General features: G+C 35.6%; 4 protein-coding genes across 5 annotated transcripts; 2 read left to right on the top strand and 2 right to left on the bottom strand.

Moving 5' to 3' along the window:
* Window positions 1-851: 851 nt before the first annotated feature.
* LOC116120350 (ankyrin repeat-containing protein At5g02620-like) lies at window positions 852-7,085 on the bottom strand. The gene is made up of 5 exons (XM_031406302.1): window positions 6,726-7,085; window positions 6,082-6,476; window positions 5,722-5,906; window positions 940-1,077; window positions 852-871 (listed from the first exon to the last, which is right to left on the bottom strand). The coding sequence occupies exons 1-5, from the start codon at window positions 7,083-7,085 to the stop codon at window positions 852-854; spliced, it is 1,098 nt and encodes a 365-aa protein (XP_031262162.1).
* Window positions 7,086-7,238: 153 nt separating this feature from the next.
* Window positions 7,239-10,435, bottom strand: LOC116120230. 2 transcript variants are annotated; one of them, XM_031406171.1, is made up of 6 exons: window positions 10,244-10,435; window positions 9,658-10,155; window positions 8,849-8,901; window positions 7,702-7,795; window positions 7,392-7,528; window positions 7,239-7,292 (listed from the first exon to the last, which is right to left on the bottom strand). In XM_031406171.1, exons 1-5 carry the CDS (start codon window positions 10,401-10,403, stop codon window positions 7,443-7,445), a joined length of 891 nt encoding a protein of 296 aa, XP_031262031.1. In that variant the 5' UTR covers window positions 10,404-10,435; the 3' UTR covers window positions 7,239-7,292; window positions 7,392-7,442. The 2 variants fall into 2 exon arrangements, with proteins under 2 accessions (XP_031262031.1, XP_031262030.1); XM_031406170.1 differs by lacking the exons at window positions 7,239-7,292; window positions 7,392-7,528; window positions 7,702-7,795 and adding exons at window positions 8,292-8,345; window positions 8,445-8,581 and having other exon boundaries at window positions 8,755-8,901.
* Window positions 10,436-14,545: 4,110 nt separating this feature from the next.
* On the top strand, window positions 14,546-18,494 carry LOC116120349. The gene is made up of 2 exons (XM_031406301.1): window positions 14,546-18,274; window positions 18,408-18,494. Exons 1-2 carry the CDS (start codon window positions 14,546-14,548, stop codon window positions 18,492-18,494), a joined length of 3,816 nt encoding a protein of 1,271 aa, XP_031262161.1.
* Window positions 18,495-21,840: 3,346 nt separating this feature from the next.
* On the top strand, window positions 21,841-23,907 carry LOC116120347. The gene has a single exon (XM_031406300.1). The coding sequence runs from the start codon at window positions 21,841-21,843 to the stop codon at window positions 23,905-23,907; it is 2,067 nt and encodes a 688-aa protein (XP_031262160.1).
* Window positions 23,908-24,038: the final 131 nt, after the last annotated feature.

Here is a 24,038-nt window from a genome sequence, read left to right as displayed (position 1 = left end):
ATGTGATGATGATCAGTTCAAGTGTTCATGTTAGGGATCAAATTGTTACATGAAGTTGTACTGAATATGTGATGTGATGATGATCAGTTCAGGTGTTCATGTTGGGGATCAAATTGTTACATGAAGTTGTACTGAATATGTGATGTGATGATGATCAGTTCAAGTGTTCATGTTGATATAGTTTTTCTTTTGGAAACTAAAGCTATAGAGGAATGAAAACAGAGGAATCTTTTAAGCAGGAATGTTTCAAAGTTCCCAGGTTCAGCTTAAGGGAAGATGTTAGTAAAAGAGTGAAAATGCTTGCAGTAGTTCAAGGTTCCCAGGTTCAGCTTAAGGGAAGATGTTAGTTAAGGGGTAAAACTGTCATTTCCTAATGTTGTTAGTTGTTACATTTCTGTTAGCTTTCGGTTAAGCTGTAACAAGATTAGTTAGTATATTGTTACACTCATGTAAACACTATAAAAGTGTACAATTAAGCAAAATGTACTAAGAAAAGAAATTAGTAAAGTAAATACACAGTATTCAGCTATCACGCACTCTCTCTCTTGTTTCTCTTGTCTTCGTTTAGTTCTTTGCTAATCTTACTCAAAATCTCACCAATCTCACACTTAACAAAAAATTTTACTAACTCAATTCTTATTTAAATGTTATTTTCAAAAGGAGAACGTGTTTTTATAATGAATTATGTCAAATTGATAATTATAAAATTTCTTAAAGCCAAAGATGTACCAAGTCGGTTCACTGTCAGGATATTGTGCAATTATGCTTGCCACTCTTAATTCGAACATGATCAGATCGCTTTTACACTATTAATATTATATCAATTTTTGTATTCACAAATAAGATTAATTTTACATCCCAATTAGAGCCCCTGCAAGTAAATATATCACTCATGATAATATATTACTCAGAATAATAGGTTTGTATTAAGTAACTTACCCTCTGCATTCATAGATTCATCATTCTCATGGCTTTGCAAATTTGCAGTTTGATAACGAGGATCACCACCTTGCTTCATCTCAGTGATTTCGTCTCCATTTCTAATGGCCAATTCAGTTAAGTGAACAGGATCAATCACTTCATTTTATCGTTCATTTTTCTCAAAAAGCAAAAATATGTAATATGACCAACAAAAACAAAGTTCCAACCTCCCCTGAAAGTGAAAAAACAAAAAACTTGATTAAAGTGAAATCAATAAAAAGATGGCTTGTTACAGTGTCTTCTTTTCTCGCTCGCATTATGTCTTTTGAGTGTAGATAGGTTTATGATTAATAAAGGGGTTTTCCTCAACCCCTGATGTTTAATTAAATAACAACAGTTTCCTTTAAATTTCAGAAATAAAAGAAGTTTTTTTGCCATTAGTGAGTTGTTAATGTGTAATTAGAATTTTCAATATGATGAGTTAATAAATATTTATGAAATTACCCCTTTGTTGTTTATTTTAACATAAAAACTTAACTGTTGGGTATTTATGTTATTATTACAATTATGGGAGGATTTTTGTTATTTGATTATATCTAACAATGTTTTGAAACTCGGTCCAGTCTAGTCGGTTTAACCGATCAGATCGGACCTGGGGTCTTCTCTGAGCTAGGCTACCTTTGTCCATTGTTTCAAAATCCCGGTGCTCTTTCAGTTAATTGCAAGTACTATTTATAAGGATCTTAAAAGTCTAAAGCCAATACATAGAAACAAATGTAATCATTCATTTGATCTCTTGGAAAAGCAATAACTTCCCCGGGACAAAATTTTATTTTAATATATCAAAATGCCAAAGTTTTTTATCTTCTAATATCTTTTACCTATATCGTTAGAACACACATTAAGGCAAATATAGAAGATGAAACCTTCTTAAATTAATATTTATATCGTAATTAAGATAATGTGTGTGACTTAGTTACTTCATATATGACTTCCAGCTGTTAGATGTGCAACGCATCCCCCATGGTTTCTTTAATATTCTTTGTTTAAAGAATCAAATTTTTTACATTTCAAATCAATTGCCAGGACTTGGAATTTAAAATAATATATTATAAGATTTTAGTGTGCGGACTTAAGGTTAATTGCCCAGACTTGGAATTTGAAATAATATATTATATGAGTGTGCAGATTACGTAGTCAAGTCTATACTGTAAATTCAATACGGTTCTCTCACACTTGATTATACGGGTGACACATGTTGACACAAGAAAAAAACATATACTTTGCAATAAGGATTACACTTACATGTTTTGTTTTGTTTTGTTTTTTTAAGCAATTTAATTATTACAATAAATTAATTCCTATTTTTCAACTTCCCAATAAATTAATTCTTACTTTCCAATCTCTATTGTTGAAACTTGAAAATATTGAAATAATAATTACTTCTCTCTCATCATTTCATAATGTTAATGTTGCAAATTGTTTTTCCTCCAAAAAGCAAGGTTTAGGAGCCAAAAATATTTTCGTTTACTAAAGAGTAAATTTATAAATTTACTTTTCTGAAAAAAAATTTGATCCGAATCAATTGATTCAAATAGCACTACTTTTATCCGGATCAATTGATACAAATAGCACTACCCTTGCATTAATTATAAAGTTATAAAGGAGACGTTTCAACAAGAATAATAATGTTTCTAGTAAGAGGGTCCCTACAAATTGCAGAAAATTTAGAAAGCATACGAATAACAATTCATCCTTTGGAACTAGTGTTGTAGAAAAGTTGAGGAGGTGCATGAATTACGTTTTAGTGAATTTGGGTGATAGAATAATTGTAATGGGAAAGAAGGGAAGATGAAAAGAAAATAAATGAGCCAAGAACTAATGAGAGAGAAGAGAGGCTACGACAGCTCTTGGCGCCAGAACATAAATATTCAATCCAACAAATGCTGATTACATTAATTACAAAGATAGATATTCAATCCAACAACTATTAATTGCATTAATTGTACAGTCAGATATTCAATCCAACACCTATTAATTACATTAATTATAAATTGCAGAAAGTTTAGAAAGGCATTTAATTTAGAAAATTTAGACAGATCCATATACAAATTATTAGTGAATTTGGGCGACAGAAAATAAATGAGCCTAGAACCAATGAGAGAGAAGACAGGAGAGCTGGGCTAGACCATAAATATTCAATCCAATAACTATTAGTTACATTAATTATAAAGTTAGATATAGTATAAATAATTAAATATATTAATTTATAGTATTAATGACTTAATATTTTAGAAATTTTTCGAGAAGATTTGTAGGTGAAGATCGAGAAGAAAGACAGAGAGAGAGAGAGAGAGAGAGAGAGGGAGAGAGAGAATGCCAAATCTCGAGATATTCAGGTTTGAGGATAAAAAATGATTTTGGGCTTTTGGAAAGATGGGTCACTTCATCTCATAGTTCAAATTTTGGGTTGGATTTTGAATATGGAAGAAAGAAGAAATAAAGTAAAAGGCTCAAATGGTTAAAACAGTCATCAAAATTACAAGATTTATCAAAGTCATAAAGGGGATATTTTATGTTTCAAGTATTTTGATAGTACTTCAGATCCATATATAAATGTTTGAGCGAGCCTAACCAGATGGATGTCTAAAGTAGAGTTTGTTTAGATGCAACAAGTGAATTATCAGTCACCAAGTCAAGCCATCTTCATAGGCTACCAAATATTAAATATTCAAACAAAGTAAAGCCCATTATTCCAAAAAATGCCCATTTACTTGACCAGCCCAATTGGCAAAAATGGGAAAAGCCATATTTTGATTAAATTTTTATCTTTTTTATGTATTTTTTATTAATCCAATATGCCAGTTTGATTAAATTTCCATATATTTTTAATCCAAAAAATGGCAAAAAATGGGTTGGACTCTTTCCTCTCACGAGCGAGCTTTTAAAAGTAAGTTCTAGGCAAGTATCATGGTATCAGACCCGCAGGCAAGGGAGGCTCTAAATCCTATTTGTCCCACATTGCCAGAGGGAGGCTCTAAGCCCCTGCACGCAAGGGAGACTTCAAATCCTATCTGTCCCATATCTCCAAGTGGCTCCAAATCCTATTTGTCCCACATTACCAACCTAGAGCTAGCTTTTAAGGGTGAGTTGTTACTTATTATGGTATATAATATATGTAGTTAGGTTCTCTCCTCTCTTGAACTAGCTTTTTAGTCATTTTCTAAACATGGAGTTCCGTTTAACCCACCTTACCATTTTCTTATTAGTCTTTTCTAAACACAGAGAGTTAGATTTAATTTCAGAAGTCTCAATCATAGCACCAGTACACCACGAGTAAAGCATAAAACCCCTTAAGTTAAAAAAGAAAATGCCACAGCAATTTCATTAATTTCTAATAACTTAGGCCTTATGGCCTACATGTAATTCTTAATTTTTCATTTACTCTCATTTTACAAATAAACCAAAGGGAAAAGAACGTGTAATTTAAAGTTAGTACCATTAAAGTAATCTACTGCTTTGTAGCTCTTCTTGGGAATTACTTGGTTGGTTGTAGAATGCTTGGTCCGTAAGTTGAAGAGATCATCTCAACCAACAGAGGACTGCAAAAGAGCAAATAAGGATACAGGGAGACAACCAAGAAGGGAAATTGGAATGATGGTCCATTTCCATGGATGGGAAAGAAATATGTAAATGGTTGCACCAAATGCTACCATCATGCTTGCAATAGAAAAGAACAAGGTGACTAGCCCAATGATTAACTTCTTTGGCAAGGACTCCAAAAAATCTTCTTCTGCATAACGCGAAGTGAGGATTGCCAAGAACATCAGTAGTGAAGCAGTGGAAGTAAAGAATGCAAATGCATCTGATATGACAAACACTATGAAAGATGGTTTGTGCAAGAAAATGGGCATCCCTCTTGTTGGAGTTGGGCCTAACTCCTCACCCAAAATGCCTTATTGAGTGGGAGGATTGCCCACTCTTATAAACCTATTGGCTTGAGTGTGCCTAGTCGATATGGGATCTCCAACACTCCCCCTCACGGTCAAGCCCATATGGTCCACTTGCCTATGAATGGAGGTAGTTTGGCAGCCCACCGCAAGTCAATCACTCAGCTCAAATGGGGCTGGCTCTGATACCACTTGTTGGAGTTGGGTCTCACTCCTCACCCAAAAGGCCTTATTGAGTGGGAGGATTGTCAACTCTTATAAACCCATTGGCTTGAGTGTGCCTAGTCGATATGAGATCTCCAACAATCCCTTTAGCAGAGTCATTGCCACTCGGTATTGTGAAAGCTGCAGCAAAGACTATTGTGATTATGAGTGCAGCGACAACTGTGTAGGACGAAGCAGTCTCCTTCATCCATTTTTCACCTTCTCTGATTAAATTATTGTGTGATTCGGTAAACACTTGTCTAGGAGTTTTATTGGACTTGTTTCACTGTTCTTGATGAGATGGATGAACAAAACTTTCCACAGCCTGAACATATATACATAAAACCTTAGCTTAATAGGTAAGAAAATGATGGACAATATTAAGGACTACATGTTATATATATTTTTTTTTTCTCATTTTTTTCATGAGTTTCGAGCCTTAGATTGAAGAGTTTCATTGCTTGGTTGGATGGTCACCTTAAACCATTGTAGCTCCCTCTGCATCTGCAATGCGGGACCCGGAATTTAATTTGAAGGAACAAACCTTCCAGCGGAATGCAAAATGTTGTCTTTTTTAGCTCTCATGTCGGCCACTTTCTTCAGGTCGTCGTCCCATGTAAGTAACATATTTTTTCGATTTACAAACCAAATACTTTTTCGTGGCGATTTAGAATTGCAAGTCGAAGTATGTCATCATCATCATTTTTAGCGAAAACAAACGAGAAGAAATAGGCCTTCATAATTTCATTGACAAGCTCGTAAATCCCTAATGTTGCGGCTGTTAAAACTGGTGTATGTAATGGCTTTGCTTCAGCACGGCTCCAAATAACTCTGTTATGACACATGATTCTGACTATTTCATGTGCTTGCATATTCGTTAACTTTTTATCTTGTATGCTCTTGGTGATTGAAACTGCATTTAATTATAACCCCTTTCCATGAGTTAGAAAAAACAATGTAAAAGGTTGCACCAAAGGCTACCATCATGCTTGCAATAGAAAAGAACAAGGTGATAAGGCCAACCATTAACTTCTTTGGCAGTGACTCTAAAAAATCATCTTCGGAGTAACGTGAAGTGAGGATTGCCAAGAACATCAGCACTGAAGAAATGGAAGAAAAGAGTGCCAGTGCATCCGATACAGCGAAGACTATGAAAGCTATGCTCTGCAAGAAAATGGGTGTCCCATTCTCTTTATTGCCACCTGGTACAGTGAAAGCTGCTGCAAAGACTACTGTGATTATGAGTGCAGCTACAATTGAGCATGATGAAGCAGTGTCTTTCATCCATTTTTCACCTTTTTCCACTAATTTCTCGTGTTCTTTGGTAAACACCTCTCTAGGAGTTTTACCGTACCCATTTCGTTGTTCTTGAAGTGATGGATGGACATAATTTTCCACCGACTAAGCATAAAAAGAACAGCATATAAATAGCAGTAAAACCTGATTATGAGAAAAAAAATCTTGGACATTATTGGTTATATTGGAAGCACTACAAGAATATACCTAATAAACCCAATCAAGGCGGGTTATAAATGATAAAGAAAAGAAATTAGTCATTTTTGTAGTGCTATTTAAGGTGAAACAATGAATAATATCAGACTTTTATTGCATGATTAGATGATAGTTATATGCAGAAGATATATATATCACCTTGAACCTTTGTAACTCTCTTTGCATTTGTAATGCTGCACCAGAGACTTGACTTGAAATTACCAACCGTGCAGTTAAATGCAAAATGTTATTGGTTCTTTCATACCTGTTGGCCGCTTTCCACTCCCATAAAAACGAGTCCATTTTATTTACTAGATTAAAAACTTTTTCCTGGCGATGTAAAATTGCAAGATGAAATATAGCATGTCGGTTTTCATTCCCAAAAGTGTAAGAATAGAAACAGGCCTTCAGAATTTCACGGACAATCTCGCAAATCCCCAATCTTGCGGCTGTGAGAATTGGGTTGCACAATGACTGGGAGGCTTCTTCACTACTCCAAATAACTCCCTCATGACACATTATTCGAACTATTTCAAGGGTTTGCATGTGCATTAACTTCGTATCACGAATGTATTTGATGCCTGGAACTGCAGTTCAACACAAATCAACAAAAGATGGCTCTTGGAGTACCCATTTTAAATAGAAATGATTCTTTAAATGTTTAATATTTACCTGAATGTGTGAGGGCATTCCAGAGCATAATGTGTAATCTTTGGCCCAAAGCACCTGTGACATACACAATAGTAGCTTTTGATTAGATCATAAAGTTATTATAATTACTAACTTAGTATATGTATGAACTCAGATAGAAGGTGATCAACAAACCAAATCTAGTGAAGATTTGTCGAACGATAGATCCAAAAAAAGTGAATTGTTTTACTTCTTTGAACTCTCAATTTGATTCTCTTCATCTCCATGCACATTTTCAGGGTAATGAATATGTTCTTCCTGTAAAGGAATCCCTGTAAAAATACACATGCAATGGATTTTTAATTTGATGTACTTGGTTATCATGAATGCTAGATTACACACCATACGGTGTGAGGCTGCAGCTGAACATATTTTATGAATTCCTCAATTAAAAGACTATTCGTGTTCATATTTTATGAATCTGAGAAGATGGTGAGTAACGTACAATGATAGATTAAGCGTCGCCAAAAGCCAAACCCACTCCCACTTTCAAATGCAAGAGGCTTATTAGCCAGCGCTTCTAATATACTTCCTCTGTCCTCAGTCTTAGATATTAAGNGCACCAGAGACTTGACTTGAAATTACCAACCGTGCAGTTAAATGCAAAATGTTATTGGTTCTTTCATACCTGTTGGCCGCTTTCCACTCCCATAAAAACGAGTCCATTTTATTTACTAGATTAAAAACTTTTTCCTGGCGATGTAAAATTGCAAGATGAAATATAGCATGTCGGTTTTCATTCCCAAAAGTGTAAGAATAGAAACAGGCCTTCAGAATTTCACGGACAATCTCGCAAATCCCCAATCTTGCGGCTGTGAGAATTGGGTTGCACAATGACTGGGAGGCTTCTTCACTACTCCAAATAACTCCCTCATGACACATTATTCGAACTATTTCAAGGGTTTGCATGTGCATTAACTTCGTATCACGAATGTATTTGATGCCTGGAACTGCAGTTCAACACAAATCAACAAAAGATGGCTCTTGGAGTACCCATTTTAAATAGAAATGATTCTTTAAATGTTTAATATTTACCTGAATGTGTGAGGGCATTCCAGAGCATAATGTGTAATCTTTGGCCCAAAGCACCTGTGACATACACAATAGTAGCTTTTGATTAGATCATAAAGTTATTATAATTACTAACTTAGTATATGTATGAACTCAGATAGAAGGTGATCAACAAACCAAATCTAGTGAAGATTTGTCGAACGATAGATCCAAAAAAAGTGAATTGTTTTACTTCTTTGAACTCTCAATTTGATTCTCTTCATCTCCATGCACATTTTCAGGGTAATGAATATGTTCTTCCTGTAAAGGAATCCCTGTAAAAATACACATGCAATGGATTTTTAATTTGATGTACTTGGTTATCATGAATGCTAGATTACACACCATACGGTGTGAGGCTGCAGCTGAACATATTTTATGAATTCCTCAATTAAAAGACTATTCGTGTTCATATTTTATGAATCTGAGAAGATGGTGAGTAACGTACAATGATAGATTAAGCGTCGCCAAAAGCCAAACCCACTCCCACTTTCAAATGCAAGAGGCTTATTAGCCAGCGCTTCTAATATACTTCCTCTGTCCTCAGTCTTAGATATTAAGTCCGGATATTTCTTCAATAAATCAAAAGCTGAACCTGTAGATGGAGTTGAAAGAAAAATTAAGATCATCTCTTCATCTTAGTTCTAGAGTTTTTAAAGATCTCATGAAGGCTGTACATTAAAAACAATTAAATATAATCTAAACATATTTATTGACAACTTATTTAAGATACTTATGTTGATAATTGAATGTCGTCTAATTATTTAATCAGAAAAAGTAAATTCCTATTATATAATCGAAGAGTAAATGACTTTTTCCCACTTAAGGTTTGCCTTAATTACCTTTTCTGTCTAAAAATTTCAAAATACCACTTTTCTACCTAAAATTTAAAATCTGTTAATACCAAAAATACACTTCATTTTCTCAGCTGACGTTTGACGAGTTACTAGTAGCTAGGATAAGAGGAGTTTTGTAAAGTAGCTAAGGTAAGAGGGGTTTTGTAGAATGGAGGCCAATGGATCTAACGGTGGTGTCCGATTGAATCTTCTTTGCCGAAAATCAGCTAAGAACAGAAAACCTTATTTTTACGATAATAGGCAATCGACGAAAAATCAGATACTGGAGTGAGAGGGGTTTTGTAAAGAAGAGATCGGAAGTTCACATAGTGGTGACAGAAATAATTTTTGCTGTTAGAATTGATCAAAATCGGCTTTGGATATTAATCGAATATAAGCTTTGGGTGGGAAAGTGGTATTTCAAAACTTTTTGGGTTGAAAGTCATTAAGGCAAACCTAAAGTGGGAAAAAGTTCGGATACTCTATAATCATAATCTAATAGGGATAGCGCTTACCATAGAGACCAGAACTAATCAAACTTTTTAGCAGTGTAACGCCTTTGTCATCATTCAAAGGAGCAGTTGTCACTTTCAGTAGGTATTGAATCATCTCCCTGTGGCCACATGCCGCAGCTCGGTGAATCGGAAGTAAACCATAGATGTTCGGAAAATTAGGCAAATCCTTGTTCCTATCCACAAAAGCTTCTGCAGCCTTTTTATTTCCGAACGAAGCAGCGCAGAACAAAGCCGTTCCGCCATACCGATCTGTCAACTGTTCTAGTTGCTTTGCAGGGACCTCTGAAACAAGCTTGTTGATAAGCCAAAAGGGTGTGCCTAACTTCCGAGTAATTATGTGAAAAATGGTCTCCTGCCAATGTACTCTAATATTGGCTGTCAAGGCATCAGAATTTAGCCTTATGAAATCATCTACACTTTTCCAGTCATTTTCTTGTAAAGCCTTGTATAATTTCCAGTACCGAACATGATCCTTAATCTCCTCATTAATTGGATTCACTATAAATTTCAAATTGCCAACACAAATACTCAGTATAAGAATTTAAAAGTAATACTGAAATACTATCAGTGCATGTATTCAACTTACTTTCTCTCTCCGGAGGGTCATGACTCGAACTACCGGATTCATCTTTACCGCTGAACTTCATCTCTTTGTGAGGTTGAACATGCTCCAGCAGTTCACTTCTCTGATTGAAACCGTTATTGCTGATTCTTTGCTCCATGTAAGTGATTTCCTCTCTTTGCATCTTTCTCAAATACGAAAAACAGTAGTACTCACGAGGACGAGACGTCAAAATGTACAGAATACCAACGCGAAGGTGCTTGTAGTCGGTCAATAATTAATCACTCCCTTTACTTAATTTATTTAATATTATTATTTTCGGTGACTGAACGTGGTGACATTTTCTTTATTGCAAAGAGTATTTTTCGTAAAGAGCATCCTCATAAATTAATTTTTAAATATAAAAAATAAATTTTTTATTCAAAATAATTTTATATTTTTAATTTTTAAAAGAAAATATATTTAAAAAAAACTTAATAAGAAAGATAATTTATAAATAAAATTTATTATTTATTATTTAAAATTAAGATAAAAAGTAAAATTTGATTTCTTAAATATGAAGAGTCAAACACACTCTTTAATTTATATTTAAGGAATAAAAGGTCTATTAGACTCTTTATAATAAAGAATTTGCATCATATAAAGAGTCCCTTAAAGATAGTTCTTAGAGTATCTTTAAATAACTATTTATATAATCTAAAGTTTATTCATAAAAATAATAATTCAAGAGACTCTTTATTTTTTAAATATAGATTAAATAGTAAATTTAACTCTCTATATTTAAATTTTACTCTTTATCTTAATTTTAAATAATAAATAATAAATTTTTATATATTTTATTTATAATTTATTTTTTTATTATATTTTTTATTAAAAATTATATTTTATTCCTTAAAATTTAATAAATTTATTAGGTTTGATTAAAAATTTTATTTTTTATATTTTAAAATCAATAAGGTTGCTTTCAATTTATTTGAAAAATATTTTTTAAAATAAAAAAATCAGACCGGTCTATCTAATTTTCCAAAGCAGTGGACCCTCCTATATTAATGACTTGACCCAGGCTCTGCCAGGCGGCTCGATGCTTTGAATTGAAAGGTCTTTGAGTCAAAAAGTTTGATGATGCAGGTCTTGACCCTCGACCAGGAGTGAACCTTGCTGTCACTCCTACAAATATGCTTACCGACACTATACCGATAACCCTTTTTCATGAATGTTTTATCAAAATTCTGATCAACAGTTTATAATGAGTGAGTTCATAATTAACGAGTGAAACTCAGATAAAACTCATATAAAATCTATTATTGATGAATTAAAAGCTATTACATTACAATTATGTAAAAATTTTTATAAAAGTGAATTATTGATATAATATTATTTTTTAAAGTATTCTTAATAAATAACAAACATTTTTTATTAATTATCTCTAGATAATCAAATGATTAATTTGATAAAAAATTTTAGATGTATTATTCAAATAGTCTTAAGTTTAAATCCTTTTTCGATTACTAAAAGAAATAGTCACTAAAATTTTTGACCAATCGATAATTTCAGAGTCCAAAAAGTTAATCGTGATATACATAAATTAAGTTGAGTCACCCCAAACTTGAAAAAAAAAAAAAAAAAAAAAAGGGTCTTCTATTAAAACGTCTCATATCATAAATTAAAGTTTGAAAAAAAATTCATTTGACGTTATTTACTAAAAGTTATTAAAGACTTTTCTTCTCATTTATCCCCCATCTTGTTTTTTATTTTCGTTTTTACCTCCTTTCTTTTCCCCTCTTTCTCTACCACCACAAAACCTCTATAAACCACCACAAAATCCATCATCAACCACCCAAAGATCCACCACAAAACACAGTTTAAGATGGGTCCATCTTAAATGACTCACCACCACAAGAGTAGATTGGTGGCCAAGGGAAGAGCTCGTGGTAGGCCAAAGGAGGAACTCACGGCAGCCACACAATCTCCTCTGACGGCGCCCAAGAAAGGAAGGAGAAAGAGAAGGAGAAGAGAGAGAGAAAAAAGAAAGATAGGGGGAAAGGGCCAAAAAAAAGATGTTAGGGTTAGAGAATATAAATAATGCAAATAGAATTAATTATGAATAAAACTATATGCACTGACCAACAGTATTTTCCAATATTAATACTTGGATTAATTTAATTATACATCACTAATAAAACTTTTTTATATAAATTATTAAAATTACTTTTTTGATACAACACCATTCATTCTTCATTTCTTCCTAGTAGTATTGAATCTTTTTCACTCCTTCGCCCACAATTTCTCAATTTTAAATCTGTAAACCGAATTTGAAAGAAGAAAAAATAAAAAGCACTGAGGAGACCAAGGAGATTCAGAATCCATGGCAGCCGAGATAACCATTTCGCTTGTGAGAGAGAAGCTAGAAAACCTTCTTTCTAGCACAAAGATTGGAGATCCAAGCTTGCNTGTTCTGAAAACCGGATCGGACTATGACTCATTCAAGGATTCGGTTCTCGGTTTGACCGGTTGGATCGATCGGTTGGACTGTATTCTATAAAATTACATGTTAGTCCCTAAATGTTTGAACTTCATCAAAAATACCCCTATAATACCCCCTTAAGGTTTGAAATCTATCCAAAACACCCCTGTCGCGCGAATAGACTGGTGAGTAGTGGCGGCAGTGACCATCAACAACCAATCCAAGTTTGGAATCATGAGGCTTTTGATGTATAGGTGCTGGCGAATCTTATGGTGGTGTTAGGGAGTTGCACCGGTGCCAAAATTTGCCAGAATCAAGAAGGAAGTCCGATAGTCATGTGAACTATAGGTGGATGACGAGCAACGAAAGCTGGACAATAGCCACTAAAAATGGATTTGTTTTGTCATGGAGATGTTGTCAAGTCTAATGTTCTGTTTTAAAACCCGGACCGAACCGGTCGATCTTACCTGTTTGATCGGAAGCCGGCCTTTATTCCGGTCCGGGTTAACATAAAAACTGGGAATGTCATTAAACCCACTTTGGACTGGTAATGGACCGGCGAAACAGTACAAAATCATAGGTCCAACTAGCCCAGGGCTTAAAATGGTTTGCTATGTTTGGGTATCTGATCCTAAAAAATTCACATTCCTAATTCCTAAACCAATTTGCAACACCGTTTCATTCTCCATTTCATTTGAATAAAAAAGTCAAATTGCATCTTCCATTTTCATCTTCTATTCTTCTTCAATTACTCTAAAATCTATAGCGTAAAGAAGAAGAATTAAAGGGAGGGGAAGGAAGAAGAAAGAGAAGAGGAGACAAGAGAAAGAGCAAGGAAGAAGATTAGAAGAAAGAAAAGAGGAGATGAAGAGAAAGAGAAGGAAGAAGAAAGAGAAGAGAAGAGAAAAATTACAGTAGAGAGACGCGAATGTATTAGAAGAAAGAAGAAAGAAGAAAGTGACAGACGCGAATGTGTTAGAAGAAAGAAGAAAGTGATGGGGAGTGATGGGGAGAAAGAGAGAAAAAAAAGAGAAAGAAGAAAGTGATGGGAAGAGAGAAAAAAGGAGAAAGATGGAAATGATGGGAAGAGAGAAAAAATAATTAATAATAAAATCTGTAGGTGCATTTCCTTTATTTTAAATTTATAAGGGCTTATAGGTAAATTTTAGAATATATTTGCTGGTTTCAAACTTATAACAATTAATGGAATTGTTTAAAGATGTGACTGCTGTATACCGGTGAGACCAACCGGTCCAATTGGTTGGACCGGTCAACCTGTGAATCTGGCCCTTGACCGGGTTAACGAGTGGTTTGGTTTTTTAAAACAATGGACTAATGGTGGTGTTTTCTCCCCCAAATGATGCCGGAATCTGATGGGATTGAGTTGCGATTGGATTGCGATTCGACACTATTCTGACGGTCCAACTGCGGTTCAATCCGGTTTGATTATAAATACCGGTTTTTAGAGTATACTGGATCGAAGATGTTGTTAGATCCCGGTCGAACTGGTCCGATCAGACGGTCCAATCCGGTTTTCATAATACAGAGTAAAATAAGAGTGACTTAATTAAATTTATGCATTTGTGTGCAGCAAAAACTAGACTGTTGCAGATCTAAATAGTGGTAGCCTGTCATGATAAGCAAATAGGATTAATTATACACAACTAATAAAACCTTTTTTTATATAAATTGTTAAAATTACCTTTTTAATACAACACCATTCATTCTTCCTACTTGTATTGAATTTTTTTGTTCTCATCTTTTCACTCCTTCGCTCACAGTTTCTCAATCTTAAATCTGTAAGCCAACTTTGAAAGAAGAAAAATAAAAAGCACTAAGAAGACCAAGGAGATTCAGAATCCATGGCAGCCGAGATAACCATTTCGCTTTTGAGAGAGAAGCTAGAAAACCTTCGAGATACAACAAAGATCGGAAATCCCAGCTTGCTAAAACAAGTCAATGAGTCCATCGCGAAGCTCAAAGAGTCTCTGACAACCTTGAAAGCTTTAGAGGATGACAAAGGAAGCCATCTGACAAATGGTAACGGGAAGATCGAGCTTCTGCGAGCTGTTTATGATGCAGAGGACACCATAGATACCTTCCTTGCAAGTACGATATCGCAGAAACAAAAGTCTTTCCCTTCAATCCACTTGAAATCAGAGTATAGCCAATCTCGTGTAAGCCGTAAGATGGGAAACTTTGTTGAACATTTAACAACTTTCATAAACAACAAATCCGTTCATGTCGAGCCAATGGTTTCCCCTAGTAACTTATTATCGGAAGATATGAAAGTTGGTGATGCGGAAGTTCATCCACAAAACTCACCAACCAATGTGGAGGATATGCAAGTCCCGCCATTGGAGAGCAAAAACTTCGGAGAGGGTACTTCGGGATCGAAATTTTCATATGAAGATATCCAAGTTCAAGGAAAGCACTTTGTTGATGGCAACGCCGGAGCTGACGTTGGTGCGGGTCTGGAATCAAGTTTTTCAGATGAAGATGATACTTCTGATTTGGAAGATACAGCAAAGAAGTTAGCCGAATTAATCCTTCATGACGACTTGCCAATTTTGCTCTTGTCAGCGGCGGGTCGTCCTGGAGGCTCTCACAATACGACTCTGCTATGGAGGACTTACTGCACTATCAAGGAGCATTTTGAATGCTGCGCCTGGACTTATGTTTCTGATGTCTACGAAGCTATAAAATGTGTCATGGAACAACTTACAGGAATGAAGCAGGAAAATGATTTGCCTCCAACGGTGCTGCAAAGAAAGCTCTGCCGTTTCTTAAGTAATAAGAAGTACCTATTAGTTTTCTACGATCTCCGAACTCCTAAGGTCTGGGAGTCTCTGAGTTCTGCTCTACCGAATTTAGATGGTGGTCGGATGATTGTAAGTTTTCATGGAGCCGCTGCAGCACCGAGTATTCCTAATGCAAGGTTCTTGGGTACAATCTTTGGAACAGAGTTGGTGTCACCGTCAGCATTAAATAAAGATGTCTGCACTTCGTTGGATGAGGAAACTGATATTGTTGGCCTGAAGGATGAAATACAGAAGTTGCATAAACTAATTTGTAGGCGGTACCAGTTGCATTTTTTAATCCTAGTGGTGGGTGTCGCAGGCTCTGGTAAGACAACTCTGGTAAATACAGTTTACAACGAGTCACATATAAAGCAGAAATTCGATAACCGTGTTTGGATTTCTGTTTCTAAAGTTTTTGAAGAGAGAAATCTCCTACTTCAGATATTAAAGCAGGTTACAGAGGTTAAGGACGAGGCGAAATTGTCCCTTGAGGAATTGCGGAAGAGGCTTCGTTATTTATTTGTTGGAAAGAGGTACCTGGTAGTCTTGGATGATGTCCAGACACCTGATACTTGGGACAAACTCAAAAGGGTCTTCCCATTTAGCTACTTAAGTGGTAGCAGGGTAGTCCTAACTATCCGTGATCTTAATGTAGCTGAAAATATTGATCCATCGATATATTATTGTCACAATCTACGTCGACTAAATGATGAAGAGAGTTGGGAGTTGTTTTCGGAGAAACTGAAACAAAAAATATCAGCTAATTCATATTTGGTGGAGCACAAGGGAAAGATCTTGCAAAAATGTAAGGGTCTACCTCTTGCAATATGCATGCTGGCTGGTTTATTGTCCACTAAGGAACCTGGCTCTGATGCATGGTTAAAAGCTATTGAGTCTACCCAACAAAAGAGAAAAGGAGGGACGAGCGAGAATGCAATGCAAGACAAGAAGGAAGAAGAAGGGTTTACTGAGCGTACAAAGCGAGAAAACAAAGAACAAAGTACTAGTGAGCATTCTCAATTAGACGAGATTGTAGATGCAAAGGCCGTTGGAGAAGGAAAAAGCGTTAGTGAACATTCTCAGCGAGGAGAGATTGAAGAAGTAAAGGAGATTGATGAGGAAAGAAAAAGGGCTGGTAAGCAGATTCAACAAGGAGAGATTGAAGAAGCAGGGGTGGTTTTGGCAGAAAAAAGAGGGACTGTAAATGCAGCCTCTTACAGCAAACAAGTAGAAGATCAATCCATTTCTTCAAATGAATCAGTTTCCTCAGATGACTTGAGCGCTTCCGATATCTTTTCTTTGGGCTATCAGGACTTAAACTTCCGTTTAAGGGCATGTCTCAATTATTTATGTCTTTTCCCAAGATCAGATCTAATCCGCATAAGAAGGTTGGCTAGATTGTGGATTGCAGAAGGCTTGGTGGAAGTCTTGACAAATGGCGATAAAGAACCTGAAGATCTAGTGGAAGAATATCTTCAACAACTGGAGCAAAGAAACATGATCAAGATGGCAAAGTCAGATGGAAGGCCTAAAACATGTAGTGTGGAAGGTCTTCCCTATGATTCGCTATGTTCAAATGCCAAGAGCCTGGGATTTTTTCACGTCCATTCTAACTCAGGTCCTGAATCGAAATCATCAACAAATCTTAGCATCCGTAGGCTTGCAGAACAAGTGGACATTCAGAACAATCCTCTTAAAGATGAAGAAATTAAACAATTACGTTCATATATATCTTTTAACAAGGGAAAGGGAGATAAAGCTGCAGATGGAGTAGGCAATTTCCTGGAAAGGACAATCACCAAGAGAGGCTTTGGATTGCTCACACTGCTTGATCTGGAACGTGTATACAAGCCAGTGCTGCTACCTGAAACACTAAGAAGGCTGCCGCTTCTAAAGTACGTCGGTCTGAGACGGACATTTCTGGACGAAATCCCAGAGTCAGTAGGTGATATTCCTTGTCTAGATACTTTAGATGTGAAGCACACTAATATATCTGAATTACCTAATTCCATCTGCAATGCTAAGAAGCTTCTGCACCTCTATATGAACGGGATTGATTTTGAGACGTCCAAACAAATCTCCAGTAGTTCTTTAAATACCCTTCAGACATTGTCAGGCCTACTAATAGGCAAGAACAGCCCTACAGTCCACTGGTTGACGAAGTTGATTAGCCTTAGGAAATTGGGATTGACATGCCACACAGAATCAATTGAGGGAATAACTGACTGGCTTTCTACACGAACCAGTCTTCATTCTCTGCGGTTGAGATCGGTAGATGACAATGGTGAACCTTCCAACCTCAAATGGATATCCAACAATATGCTAACAGACTTGTATTTGGTGGGACAGCTACCAAACGGCTTTAAGATTTCCCTTGAAGAACTTCCCTCCAAACTCAGAGTCCTTACATTGTCAGTGTCAAAACTGTCAGAAGATCCAATGCCAGCGCTAGGACAGCTGGAAAACCTCAGAATCCTCAGGCTTTACGCTAATTCTTACTCAGGGAAAACAATGATTTGTGGCCCTGCAGGTAGATTTTCTAAACTCGAGGTTCTAAAGTTATGGATGCTATTGAATCTGAGCGAGTGGAAAATTGAAGGAGCAATGCCTGTGCTAAAAGAATTAGAGATCAGATATTGCCGAAATCTGCAGAAGCCTACAGGATTGGAGGGCTTGACTACCTTGGAGAAATTGACCTTAACGAATATGAATGAGAAATTTGTATCTGATGTTAGAGAAATCTTTGGCAGTAAGACAGGGGTCAACAATTGGAGATTTATTCCTTCATGGGTGAGTTTATTGTTTAATTGTCTTTTCTATGTACCCAAGTTTTTATGTTTAACTCCTTTGCCCTTTTTTTTCTTCTTCCAATCACTTTAAAGATAGACTAAAAATTGCTTGACATTTGTTTCATTTTTTAAAGGAATCAGTAAGAACAGCAGCAGAACTCCGGCAGAAGAGTAAACAGAGAGATGGTGCACCAATTGTGAGGTCAAGCACTCTAAACTAGAGCACCAAGTAGACAATTGAGTCGGCAACTATCTGCACTAACAACTTAAATGTAATGCAATAGTTTGTTCGTTTTATACAAATTTTGTAAGATATTATTAAGTATTCTAAGCAAGATGGTATGGGACCTTTCTTTTTCCTTTTTCCAAGCAAAGTTTTCAAATAAGTGTAAAAAAATTGGATTTTTCACATAAGGTAAGGACAATACTGGTTTCTGAGTAATTTCTTTAACTTTCAGGGAGAAATTGAGAGAAATTACTAAAAGTTCAAACTCAACATCCACCTCGAAATTTTGGGTGGTTAATAATTTTATCAATTTTAAATATAAGGGTTAGAAAGCAATGTTAGAAAACAAACCGGACCGGCCGGTCCAACCAGGAATCAACACTAACTCTGGTCTGGTTTACCCTCAAACCTGGATTTATAATTGGCCTAGATTGGGTCGAATTTGGACCGGCGAAATAGTACAAAACCGTCGATCCAACAGGTAACTTCTTCCTTGATTTGGCCGATTTCAATCCCAGTCGACCTCCCTGACACCACCATAAGGGCATCTCCAACCCACGCCAAAATGGCGTAAAAAACCCAAATTGGCGTGGGTTGGATGCACCATTTTGGCGTGGTGCTACAGTGCTCACCATTTTGGCGCGGCACTGTAGCGCGACGCCAAAATGGTGCAACACTGTAGCGCGAATAATATATATATATATTTTTTTAATTTTGCTTTTTTTGTTTTTTGTTTTAATTTGTTAAGTTAATTTGAGTATTAAATTTTACACCAAAAATCACATCAATTTGAGTATTTGTATTTAATTAATTTGATTATTATTTATAATAATGATATATTTAAAAATGATAAAAATTAAAATAGAACTTTATTCAATGCAAATATTAATCTACAATAACTCAAATAAAAATAACACTAATTTAAAACACAAAATTAAGAAAATACAACATAAACTCAAATAACAATTTAGTATTCGGTAGATTAGTTCCGGATCCAGTAGATCATCAAAATATTGAAAAGAACTAGAGTTATTTTGAAATCCTTGACCTTGTTGTGAGCTCTTTTTTGCATATTTTAATTGCTCATTTTGAAAAAACTCACTAGGCTGGATCGGTTATAAATTCAAATCCTTGAATAAAATTTTGTTATCTTCTCGATATTCTGCCAAAGCCAAGTTTTTCATTGGATTTCATAATTTTGTGCCCTAGCTGAGTTGCCCCTGAAAATAACAGGGAGCTGTCATTTCTTCTTGAATAGTTTCAAAACTGTTTAAAACTTCTTTATAATTTTTCCTTTTAAATTTTGCTTTCTTCACCCCAATGGGTCGTTGAGCTGACTACCCCCATTTTTTCATCACTTATGTTTAGAGAATTTGACGATTGTCACAAGGCATCGATTGGGGAGATTTTGAAGTGGGAGTCTCTGATTCTTGTGGATTTAAACCTATCGGTTTGCCTTTGAAATACTTCTGCAGCGTTACATTTCTGTAAATTTTTAATATTCTTAAGTATAGGCCACACATGATCAAATTTGAAACCTTTCTCGTAACTTTTATCTTGTGCTAGTACATTTTGGCTTGAATCATCTACAAAACAATATACATATAACGTTAAAATAAATTAGATAAAAAAAAAAGCGCTTGAATGAAATGTAACAAATACTCACAATATCTTGCTTAGATGCACCACTTGATTCATATTTTCAATTTGACGTACGCATCCCCTAATTTGCCAATAGCTTTAAAGATCAGTCGCATTCGACATTGCAAAGATCTTTTGTTTCAAACCTCGGTGAGAACACGGGTTTGGAACTATTGTAGTCAAGCTCAACTCGAGACCAGAATTGATCACTAGATTGGTTTATACCTAAAATGAAGTCTTGAGAAATATCAAGATAAATATGACATAGATGCATGTCTTCTTCATTTGTGTACGAAGAACTCGTTGTGTAGTCATTTTGTAACACGAATGAAGAAGATTATGCTTTTTTTTTTTTTTCTAAGAGGAAGTAGAAGAGATGTGTTCAAAACTAATGTGTTGTATGCCCTTTTATAACATAAGCTTGAATGGACAACACATCTTTTTAAACAAGCCACAAACCTCAAAAGCTTGAATGGACAACACATCTTTTTGACTAGCCATAAATCTCAAAAGCTTGAATGGACAACACATCTTTTTGCTAAGCCACAAATCTCAAAGCTTGAATGGACAATACATCTTCTAGAATAAGTCACAAATCTCAAAAGTTTGAATGGACAACACATCTTTTTGAATAAGCCACAAATCTCAAAAGCTTGAATGGACAACTATCTTTTTGAATAAGCCACAAATTTTACCTTTGTGTTGTTGTGTTGTTTTTTTTTTTTTTTTTTATCATTTTATATTAGATGTAATGTTTTTCTATTTAAATGTAATGTTTATTTGATTAAATAAATGCTTAATTTTATTAAATTAGTATAATTTTCAAAATATTATTATTAATAAAATATCATTCCCAATATTTAATTAATATATACAAAATAACGAGTGAAATAAATTAATTGTTGATTATTACAATAAAAGAAAAAAAAAGAATATTCTAAGAATATTCTAGAAATATTCTTTTTGGTGTAATATTTGGTATTGTGGGTTGGAGATGAATAGTGTTTTGCACCAAATTAGTGCAATGGGTTGGAGATGGTCTAAGATTGCCTTCATCTCCACATCAAAAGTCTCATCATCTTGAACTCTGATTGGTTTCGGTCGTCCTGTCGAAAGTCTTTTCGCACGATTGCCCAATCATAGGTGTTTTTGTTGAATTTCAAACTTGAGAGATGCATTGTAATTTGGCAAAGGTGTTTTTGCTGAATTTCAAACTTTTAAGGATTACTATGTAATTTACAGAGATGTGTTTCCTAGATTTCAAGTCTGCTGGAATGGCTGTTGTCATCAGTCAACCCAGAACCGAGCCCTTGATCGGCCCAATCCTTTCAGGACATTGTATAGAAAGATGGATATTACGATTTTAAATAAGAAAGAAGAGATCAAATGATTATTATTTGGCGTACAATAGCACATTCGCACTGTATATTGACTTTTTCTTTCTCTCTCTTCCTCTATCTCCTGCAAGCGTAGAGCACATTGAGTCCTCTTTGGAAGATATTTTCTCTTGCAATAGCTCTGCAATACCATGCGATGATAGCCACAGGTCTGTACTTCACTTAATTTCTATCCTTTTTTTTCTTTTCTCCCTGTATGTATACTCAATGTGTGTTCATCTTCAGTTTTAGCGGCTTTATGATAACGCAGACGAGGAAGATGATTGAGGTGTTTCCTCCAGAATTAAGAAAAGTGTGGAAGGAATGGGGAGGCTAAGAGCATTGGTTTACGTCAGCCTCACCTGTCAAATACTTCTTATTGTTCTGGGAAATCGCAGAAAGTGTATTCCCCGAATTTGGATCAAAGCGGTAGTCTGGTCTGCCTACTTGCTCGCAGATTCTGTAGCAACCATTGCCCTTGGCATACTCTTAAATGACCTCGGAGAAATCTATCACAATCGTGGCCATGCTGACAAAAACACGGAGGTTACTGCATTTTGGGCACCATTTTTTCTTTTGCATTTGGGTGGCCCTGATACTATTACAGCTTATGCCTTAGAAGACAATGAATTGTTCTTACGCCACGCATTTCAACTAATTGTCCAAACACTGGCAACAATATTAATCTTTCTCACGGCATGGAATGGTTCTCATCCTTCACGTCTCGCAATTCCAATGATTATTGTTGGTTTCATCAAGTACGCAGAGAGGACTCTTACTCTTTGGTTAGCAAGCAGTAATCGACTTAGAGACTCTATGCTCTCTCCTCCTGAAGCTGGTCCCAATTATCACAGATTCATGCATGAGTACTGTTTGAAACATGCCGAGGGGTACATGTTGAAGACAGAAGAGATGCCTGATGCGGTAGCAATTACAATAGACACACCTGAATCTCAAGACAATTTCACTTCTGATGATAAAATTAAACACGCACATGCATTGTTTCAATTGTTCAAGCGTCTGCTAGCAGATCTCATCCTTAGCAACCAAGAGCGCGAGACGAGTCAATCTTTATTTCATAAGATGAAAAATTACAAAGATGTTTTTGATGTGATCGCCATTGAACTGGGGTTCATGTATGATTTGCTATACACCAAGGCCACAATAATTACTACTGTTCGTGGTCTTGCTTGCCGCTTTATCTCTACTCTTTTAACCTGCGTTGTGTTGGGGATTTTTTATTCTGCAGAGAAGCAGAATTATCAAAAGGTTGACATTTATATAACCTACTCGTTGCTATGGGTAGCTATTGGTCTAGAAATATATGCTGCTCTTGTTCTAGTCCTCTCAGACCAGTCCAGAATTTGGTTCATTAAGCACAAGGAGATTGCCATCTTATTAAAACCCATACAGCTTTTGGAACCAGTTATAAAACCATCACGGTGGTCAAATCTCATTGCGCAATACAGTTTTACAAGGCATTGTTTTGAAGAGAGACCTGGTTACTACAAAGTCCTGAAGCACATCCACGTGCTTAAACTATGGGAGAAGCATCAATATAACTTCCACATCCAACTTCCCGAAGACTTGAAAGAGATGATATTCAAACATGTCAAGAGTAAACTTGAAGAATTTGAGAAGAAACTTGAAGAATCTGAGAAGAGACAAGGAAACGACAGTAATCTTAGAGACTTAAACACAAGAGGAAGCCGCGTTCTTAAAAAATATAACGAGCTTATTCCTTCTTCGGTTCATGATCTTGAATGGAGTGTTAAGGACGTTGAGTTTGACCAAAGCATCCTTATCTGGCACATTGCAACAGAACTCTGCTGCGTTTACTCAAATAATAGGGGAAGCATTTCAGCTGATATCAAAAAGAATTGTGATATGAGCAGTGTCTTGTCAAATTATATGATGTATCTCCTAGTTATGTATCCTTCCCTGTTGCCAGTTGGGATAGGCCTAATCAGGTTACAGGATACTCGAGAGGAGACCATGAAATTTCTCAAAGAACGAGGGTTTGATAAAAAGAAAAAAATTGAAGAAAATAAGAATGTAGCTTGGAATATGTTATTGGGAGTGAAAACTCACGTAAAGCCTATCAAAGTGAAAGGAGACAGATGCAAGTCCGTTTTATTTGATGCTTGCAGTGTGGCATCGGTAATAAATGGAATTTCAGAAGAAAAAGTTAAATGGGAGATGGTTAGAGATGTTTGGTTGGAGATGTTAACTTATGCAGCAAGTGAAGGAAGAGGAAGTGAACATGGTAGTCACCTGAGACGAGGGGGAGAGCTCCTCACTCATGTCTGGCTTCTTATGGCAAATTTTGGTATAAGTGAGCAGTTTCAGATATCGAAAGGTCATGCAAGAGCTTATCTAATTGCTAAATAGTTGTAATATCTGCTTAATTTGCTAGTTTTGTTCTGATTAATTGTTTTGAGTTTTTCTACTTTGACTTCGATTTACATTTATCAAACAAAATTTTGGTGAACAAAGCCTCTAATGTTAAGTTGAAAATATCA

This window comes from Pistacia vera, unplaced genomic scaffold (genome assembly GCF_008641045.1).
Source record: "Pistacia vera cultivar Batoury unplaced genomic scaffold, PisVer_v2 Contig93, whole genome shotgun sequence".
Lineage (NCBI taxonomy): Eukaryota > Viridiplantae > Streptophyta > Magnoliopsida > Sapindales > Anacardiaceae > Pistacia > Pistacia vera.
The sequence above is the reverse complement of the archived record's forward strand: the minus strand, read 5'-3'. Positions and strand labels throughout refer to the sequence as shown.

What these genes read in the sequence shown, in the direction of transcription:
- LOC116120350 (XM_031406302.1), bottom strand. Translation starts at nt 7,085, where the DNA reads ATGTGTCATGAGGGAGTTATTTGGAGTAGTGAAGAAGCCTCCCAGTCA. An exon ending in ATGGTTGGCCTTATCACCTT is followed by an intron (nt 5,907 to 6,081) that starts GTTCTTTTCTAT and finishes GTGTCATAACAG; the next exon opens with AGTTATTTGGAGCCGTGCTG. An exon ending in TCGCCACGAAAAAGTATTTG is followed by an intron (nt 1,078 to 5,721) that starts GTTTGTAAATCG and finishes GATAAAATGAAG; the next exon opens with TGATTGATCCTGTTCACTTA.
- LOC116120230 (XM_031406171.1), bottom strand. Translation starts at nt 10,403, where the DNA reads ATGCAAAGAGAGGAAATCACTTACATGGAGCAAAGAATCAGCAATAAC. An exon ending in TGACCCTCCGGAGAGAGAAA is followed by an intron (nt 10,156 to 10,243) that starts GTAAGTTGAATA and finishes TGAAATTTATAG; the next exon opens with TGAATCCAATTAATGAGGAG. An exon ending in ACTTAATATCTAAGACTGAG is followed by an intron (nt 7,796 to 8,848) that starts GACAGAGGAAGT and finishes TCTAAGACTGAG; the next exon opens with GACAGAGGAAGTATATTAGA.
- LOC116120349 (XM_031406301.1), top strand. Translation starts at nt 14,546, where the DNA reads ATGGCAGCCGAGATAACCATTTCGCTTTTGAGAGAGAAGCTAGAAAAC. An exon ending in GGAGATTTATTCCTTCATGG is followed by an intron (nt 18,275 to 18,407) that starts GTGAGTTTATTG and finishes CATTTTTTAAAG; the next exon opens with GAATCAGTAAGAACAGCAGC.
- LOC116120347 (XM_031406300.1), top strand. Translation starts at nt 21,841, where the DNA reads ATGGGGAGGCTAAGAGCATTGGTTTACGTCAGCCTCACCTGTCAAATA.